Source organism: Cibotium barometz, chromosome 18 (genome assembly GCF_041138505.1).
Source record: "Cibotium barometz isolate CiBa-2024 chromosome 18, ASM4113850v1, whole genome shotgun sequence".
Taxonomy (NCBI): Eukaryota; Viridiplantae; Streptophyta; class Polypodiopsida; order Cyatheales; family Cibotiaceae; genus Cibotium; species Cibotium barometz.
The window spans coordinates 38,504,242-38,512,237 of NC_141063.1; the positions used below are offsets into that span (position 1 = coordinate 38,504,242).

General features: G+C 46.2%; 1 protein-coding gene across 2 annotated transcripts in view; it reads left to right on the top strand.

The window, feature by feature from the left end:
* LOC147629292 (SPFH/Band 7/PHB domain-containing membrane-associated protein family) overlaps positions 1–7,721 on the top strand; it is a 39,461-nt gene extending 31,740 nt beyond the window's left edge. Inside the window, exons 6-10 of one of the 2 annotated variants that reach the window (XM_086812558.1) lie at positions 6,601–6,747; positions 6,839–7,053; positions 7,149–7,257; positions 7,347–7,439; positions 7,520–7,721. In XM_086812558.1, coding sequence (XP_086668684.1) covers positions 6,601–6,747; positions 6,839–7,053; positions 7,149–7,257; positions 7,347–7,415 — 540 coding nt within the window. In that variant the 3' untranslated portion in view covers positions 7,416–7,439; positions 7,520–7,721. Of the gene's footprint in view, positions 1–6,600; positions 6,748–6,838; positions 7,054–7,148; positions 7,258–7,346 lie in introns of both variants that reach the window. The other variant, XM_086812557.1, reaches the window with a different exon arrangement.
* Positions 7,722–7,996: the final 275 nt, after the last annotated feature.

Below are 7,996 nucleotides of genomic sequence, written 5' to 3' on the forward strand. Positions count from 1 at the left end.
CAACTGCTGCACTAGTACTAGCACCTCCTGATAATGCTACTGTAGATGCTCGTGTGCCATGAGCAGGTGCCATCAACTCCTCATACAACATAGCATATATGTCGCACTTCTCGTGAGAAATCTCTGGGACATCTTTCATCTTCTCAATGTCGATTTTATCGACATTGACCTGATGAGGCTCTATCGGATTGCCCGACTGCTCAATTAGGCGGAGATTGCAATGGCAATACACCAATTGCTCCAACTGAGCAGTAGACAACTTGTTCCTCTTCTTTGTATGGAAGAGGGCCCATGTGCTCCAGTTCCTTTCAGCAGGACCCGAACTGCAATCCTGTAAGAGGACTCGAATGGCGAGGCGTTTCTGCCATTAAAGTGCAGAAACTTTGTAAGTACATGCCCCAGGGTACTAAAGTCTAAGTATAATCATCATTGATCAATGTATTATGTAAATAACAGACTTGTCTTTTAGAGTTGTACTCACCAAGTGAGGGCTACTGATCCCATACTTCTCCCACCATGAGATTGGCTGAAGCTGTGGCTCTCGCATGCATGCAGTCTGTCTACCAAATGCGTGGCTGGTATTCCGATACACTAGCCGCTCATCCTCCAAGCGTCTCATGAGCTCCACGTCTCCTCCTGTCCATTTCTGAATGTAATCTTGCCATCCATCTTCCAACTCTTGCCATCCATATCCTCCTGTCCATTTCTGAATGTAATCTTGCCATCCATCTTCCAACTCTTCGTTAATATATTGGGCCTCACTACGCCAGAGAGGGTGCAATATGTGGGCAACCGCATGGATTGGTCTATGGAACCAATCCCACCGGTCATTCCAAACCCGTCAAATGTCCTCAACCCTGAAAATTAGCCATGAATGATCAAAGCTATTAGCTAACTCCTACAGGCTACGATAGATCATAGTATGATACAATTTACAAGTTACAACAAGAAGGCAACTAGTTGGAAGTTCAGTACCTCTCATCTGTCAAGAGAGTGCATCGATTAAGAGCCTCTCCAATCCGGTCCGTGAACTGGTACAAGAGTCCAAGAGTGCTGCCCTCCAAGTCAGTGATGCGAAGAACACTATAGAATGGTTGAAGAGCTCTCAATAAAGCCTCTGCCTCCTTCCACCAATCTTCTTGCATCACTCTGCGTGCAAAAGCAATTGCCTTCGAGTGCTCATGGTCCTCCCAGCTCATCCACTCTCGACTAACCACTGTGCGCATGAGTCCCTATCGAACTCTCACTACCCTCTCAACCACAAAGAACATATATGAAAACCTGGTTTGTGAGGGCTTCAAAAGCTCAAGGTCACTATTGGCGCGAAACATTGCCCAGACCTTGGGCCTCTTGGTAACAAACTTCACCAAGCTACGCATAGTGTCAAAGATGTCAGCAATCCACCTAATCTTGGATCTTCAATGAGCAAGTCTGGGCTATGGGATGCACATGGAGTCCATACAATCTGTGGAAACTCATCCTCTAGCATCCGTCCCATAGAGACACAGTTGCTACCATTATCTATGACCACTTGCACTATGTTTTGTGGGCCTATCTCCATGATAGCCTCGCGGAGGTGTGACCATATAAATGCTCCTGTCACCACTGTCCCAGGCATAGATGCATCAATGGCACGCAAAAACATAGTGCCCTTGCAAGAGGACACCAAAATATTGTACACATTCCTCTTGCGTATATCTGACCACCCGTCACATAACAATGTGCAACCATACTTGCTCCAAGTGGCTTTTAATGGCTCCATCGCCACCTCCACTGCTTGTTGCTCTCTTTTGAGCTCTTTAGTGCACGAGGTCTCATAGGAGGGTCCCTCCCACTCACATCCAATGCGGCTGATTGCCCTCGTGGCCTTTTTCCATTGTGGTGTGCGCACAATGTGAAAAGACAAAGCACATTGGATGAAAAGCCTAGCGAGTTCCCTAGTTGCATCTTTAATTGCCTGCTTTTGCATGCTTGCTTGAATGCTTGCTCTCTTTAGAGGTTCGAGTTGCCGTGGGAGTGGAGCTACCAGCACCCCCAAATCCTACTTGGCTCTGTGCATCTTCCTCTGAACCCAACCGTGTTCTCTTTGATGCCTCACATGTATCCTCACTAATCCCAATATCCTCAAGCACAGGCCCACAACCGCGTCCTGTTAGTTGCTGTCTTTTCCATTCTTGTAGCTCAGCTTTGATGTTTGCAAGCACAAGTTTGCATGCACCAATGCCTTCCCCGATTAAACCTGTGAAATGGGCCTTAACACGGATTATGGACCCTCCTGAGCAAATCCCGCAAAAATTGCATTTCCACTTTTGTGTGCCTGAACCACCATATTTAGATAGGGGAGTGACATGGGCCCACGTGGCATCCTTACTGCGAGGCATCTTGACAAAAGCAGGGCTGGATTGGCACCCTGGCATAAAAACCCCCAAATTCCAAAATCTGTGTGTTTTTTACAAAATCGAAGAAAAAAAGCACAAATCAGCACAACCAACCTGAGAGTTGGCGGGCACGGCACCTCGGAAGTGCGGGAGGAGCTGGTAGGAGCTGATTTGTGCAAGGCAGGAGTTCCTTCAATCAATTTCCCAGTCGCCTGTAGACGTTTTTTCGAAAAACGTGCTCTCTGGGTAGAATACGTTGAAAAATCGTAGGTTTCCCAGGCATCATGAAAGAAACGCGTTTCTTTCCTATGAAAGGTTTCGTTTCATTCACATGGAATGAAACGCGTTTCATTGCAACACTGCCTCCCAGACTTGATCCATGACACTCAGACTGGTTTTGTTCAGGATCGGAGTATTCTGGAGTATTCCAGACAACATCTTTACCTTTTGGGAGGCGACAGCTTCAGCCAGGATGCGACAACAGGACCTCATTGTGCTACTCCTTGACTTTGAGAAAGCTTATGATAGGGTGGATTGGAGCTTTCTAGAGGGCACTATGAGCTGGATGGGATTCCCCATGGAGTGGATTCGTGGAGTCTCAAGACTTTATTCAGCATCTCACAGCCAGGTTCTCATTCAGGGAGCCCGAGGCAGCAGATTCCCCCTTTCCTGCTCAGTTCGATAGGGTTGTCCTCTGGCACTGTACCTCTTTCTATTTGTCGCCAAGGCCATGAGTAGTTTTCTCTCCGGCCAGGAGACCAGACTTCAAGGATTGCGCCTTCCCCTCGCACGCAAGAGGAGCTGCTAGACTCAGAGTTTGTAGACAACACAGCAGCCTGGAGATGTTGGGAATCTCCAGAGATTCGCGGAGGCGATAGAGATTTTATGTCGTGCATCAGGAGCACAGATCAATTGGCACAAGCCGTGTGGTTTTTGGGTAGGCTCAACACCCACCCCGACTTGGCGACCGGTCGAGGCTTTCCAATGGATCTCGAGGGGCACTTCAGTCCAATACCTCGGTTGCCAGGTTGGGATTGATCTCTTTCCCAAGCAAGAGCTCGCTCCGCTTCTTCTGAGTATTTGGAAGAAGCTTCTATACTGGAGCTCGATGAGGCTATCCCTAGCAGGGGTGGCGAACCAGGTACTGCTTGCCACCATGTGGTACATCACCTTGTGCTGGTCCTTTTCTCAGGCTTGTATTGGCCAAGTAAAGCATTTGATCCAGAACTTCCTATGGGCCGGAAGTGATGGGAGGCCAACCAGGGCCAAGGTGGCATGGAGACTGATCATTCAACCATGTAGCAGAGGGGGGCTAGGTCTCATTGATCCAACCATACAGAGTCATGCCCTGTTGGGCAAGTTGATTGTCAGAGGACTCCAACCCGGTGGTGAGCCTTGGAAGGATTTCCTCTTGGCCCGGATTTCAGCTCGCACTCCAAGCCTTGGAGGCCCATGGCCACAGAGTACTAGATGGATCTTCACAGTGATGCGAGCTCGTGCTTTTAGTCCTGCCTTTGAGGACAGATTCACAGCCAGTCTACTTCATGCTTGGGATCGTCTTAGGCCAATCCTCAGACAGATTGTTCCAGTGGCCTCAGAGGAGCAGCTTAAGCAACCTTTGATCTGGAACCCCCTGACCCGTTTACCCAGTGGCCACATGCTAGGGGCTCGACCGCACATATCTTGGGGCGCCTTGAGCATGGGACCAGCTAGGTCTCTTGGAGATTGGATTGCACACAGCTTCATCTTCTTGAGAAGAAAGGCAATCCCATCGAGCCTCGCCAGGTGAATGTCGACTTGATCGACATCAAGAAGATGAAGAAAATTCCAAAGATCCAACCAAATAAGAGACATTTATTCTATGCTCTACGAGGCGACCATGCAACTGATTCGCACCACGCAGAGTTGTTCGAGAGTCAAAGCCCGAGTTCAAGCCACCACTAGTTCATCAGCCAGCAAGATCTAGTGCTCAAGTTGGCATGAGTAGGAGTACTACACCACAGATAGAGAAGGCGGATCCGGATGATTTATATACTTACACTACAGATTCAAAGGCTGAGGCATTTGATGTTGAGATAGATGTGTAGACTCTAGAGTGTCAGTCGTGAATCTTGAGATTATTTTTATTTCGTTTGTACTCGGCACTTGTGTTATGTGTACTGTTTTGTATGGTTGTTGCATGTGATGCAGCATCCTCGTACTAATAGTTTTTTGAGTTTTTGAGCACTTGTCACTTCCTTGGTCTTGGCCCTTGCCACTTGGGCCTTGCAAGTTGCCCCAGACTTCAGTTTGATGTATCATTTTGATTCAACTTTGATCGAGATGGTGGATTACGATACCTGTTGTCTCTTGGCTCTAGCCTATCGTCTTGATTGTTCTTCAATTATCATTCTTTCGGTTTTTAAAGTTTACAATGTACATGAATGGTTGATGTTGAATGGTCATTGGTAAATCGATATTAAAGTTAATGTTGAATGGCATTACTGCCACCAGACCCATGGAGACCTAGGACCATGTGAATGTATTATCATTATGATTTAATGAATTATGATAGCCATAGACTTCAAATTGTTCACTCTTGAGTTTTTATGCACAAGTTTAACTTTTATACATGAAATCTGTGGTTCCTAGGCTTAAAATCTATATATACACGCCATAATTATACCTAAAAAATTTTAATGAATAAAAAACTTATTTTAAAAAACTTCTCCAAAAATAAAATATTTTAAAAGTATAAAACTTGTATAATACTTCCCGTTTTAAAAACGTCTAGTAACTATGAGCAAGACTTATCTCAGACTATCACCACTCAGACATGTAACGCACCCAAGGGATTACTAGCGAGAGGGCTTGATTTATACTGTTGGCCAGACATCCCTAGACGATCCTCCTCCCCCGAGATGCAGATTCAAGATGCTCTCCGACATCATGGCAGACTCCCATCACAAAGGCTAGCCATTCATTCAACCATCGGATAGGTATTAGCTCAGGATGCTATCATTGTCAGCTAATCATTGTCGCGAGGCTCCCTCTCATAGTTTCTTGCACTTATACCACAAGCATTGACAGCAATTGTTTTTTTTTATTTCAGTTCTTTAAACTTTTCTTTCCATGGCAATATTGAATCACCTTTTGGTCTCATAGACCCTTTGAAGCAAGGATGTCCACTCTCTCCTACACTATTTGGGCTATACATCGATGAGGTGGCTGACTTCATTGGTCACGGTGGTGGGGACGGGGTAGACATCTCAGGTACCATAGTCCACATTATGCTATATGCATATGATATTATTCTGGTCTCCGAGTCGCGGATGGGACTATAGCACGATCTCCATGCACTCCATGACTTCTGCACACAGAGGGGGCTTCCAGTGAACCTTGGGAAAACCAAGGCCATGATTTTCCACACCTCAGGGCCGGTTCGACGACAGGCCATCTTCACACTAGCAGGAGGACAGGTAGAGGTGGTAGACTCATATGTGTACCTGGGCATTACATTTACAACTCCGCAAGGAAGATTTACTATGGCAGAGGCAGCCAAGGATAGACTCACACAAGGGTATGCAGCTCTGGCCATGCTAGAGAGACAGTGTCACCAGGCACACTTCCAGGAGCCCCGCACGAAGGGGTGGTTGTTTGACACACTAGTCACCCTTGCTTTGATGTATGCTGCAGCAGTATGGGCACCTGGGCTCGCCACCTCCACATGGTCTCAGAAAGAGAGGCCTCAGATTCTCATGCTCCCACGGATGATCCGCAACAAACCCTCCGTCCCACATGACATTGTCCGGACGGAGTTTCCAGACGATCTGCTTCATACAAAGGATCAGAGATATGCCGGAAGAGCCCTCCGGAGCCCAAATAAAGGGCCATCACCCCCCGTATCATGTCATGTGGGAACTGAAGCTCCTGCAGGCATCCCAGTAAATGGGACCGAAAGATGGCGTCAAAAGCTTTGCAGAAATCCACAAAGCAACAGTATACATGCTGTTTCCGTGACCTTGCCCCTCTATGATGGCCCGTAGGGTGAAAATATGATCTAGAGTGGAGTAGTTCCGTCTAAAGCATGCTTGGCCCGATGTTCTGTGGCCCAGCCTCTACTAATCTCTGATGCTAGTACTGCCCTGTAAATCTTGGCCATCATGGGGAGAGAGAGAGAGAGAGAGAGAGAGAGAGAGAGAGATTATAGTTCTTGATATCTTTCCTTGCTGGGCATGTGCAGATAGATGAAATCGTGAAGGATGAAATCCAACGTGACTGTACACGCTATGCACCTGGAATTGAGATAATTAGTGTGCGAGTCACCAAACCTTCAATCCCAAGAACCATTGCTCGCAATTACGAGCAGATGGAGGAGGAGAGGACCAAGGTATACAACTAATATTCTATTTTAGCCCTTTCTTAGAGTTACAAACTCATCAATTTGATAATGTGGTTCTGAAAAACCTTGCTGGCTTAAGGTGCTCATTGCTACGGAGCTGCAAAAGGTGGTAGAAAAGGAAGCAGAAACTCAGAAGAAGAAGGCAGTGACAGAGGCTGAAAGGGATGCAGAGGTAAGCATGATCTTCATGAAGCAGAAGATCACGGAGAAGGAGAGCATCAAACGGCAGCAGGAAATTGAAAATGAAATCTACTTGGCAAAAGAGAGGAGTCTTGCAGATGCAAGTTTCTACAGGTAACGATGCAGGGCTTGTATTAAGAGCATGATGGCCATCTTAACAAAGCCTTGGTCAACTCTAATCAGTACAAATCATGGTGGTTTTTTGGCAGGGTTTTGAAGGAGGCAGAGGCTAATCAGATGAAACTCAGTCCACAGTTTTTGGAGCTCAAGTTTATTGAAGCAATTGCCAAGAACTCAAAGATATTTTTTGGTGAAAAGGTGTGCATCAGCATGTACCCCTTGCATGCACATAGAAAATAAATGAATGTGTGAAAATTGATCTATAAAATTGCTTTTGATATTAACAGATACCGAACATGGTCATGGACCAAAGACTTCTTGGTAACTATCTGGCCAGAGACGACATCCAAGCATAGATGCCGAGGCAATCATACTGCAAGGTATTTTATAAAATGTGGGCAAATGTAGATCAAGTGTGTACTATGGACATTCTTGGCTAATGGCTGTTGTGTACTATCAGAAACTTCATCATCTTTGAAGTTCCATGTAGCAAAGGTGCTGCCAGGAAGGGTGTTGGTTTTAAACACCCAATGGTTGCAGAAAAACCCTCCTTATTTTCAGAGAGTAGTGTGGAAAGTTTATACACAGACCGAATTACAGCTATGGCATGCCCTAAAATGCACAGGAAGTGAGAAATAACAGTGCTGCTGCACTTCAGAGAAGTACATGTAGTGTAGTATTTTTTTGGCATCGCATCAAATCACCGGTTGGGAAGGGGTGAGGCCAGGGGGTAAACGAACGCGCGCGCGCGCGAGAGAGAGAGAGAGAGAGAGATCATGCTTTTGTCAGGGTCCCAATCCAATGCCTGATACTAGCATGCACCTCCATGCACATTTTGGAGAAGAGAACCCAAAATAAAAAATAAGGCTCCAAGAAAAGCAAACCTGGAACAAGAATAAACACCAACATGGAATGAACTGAATTAACCTCCACCATT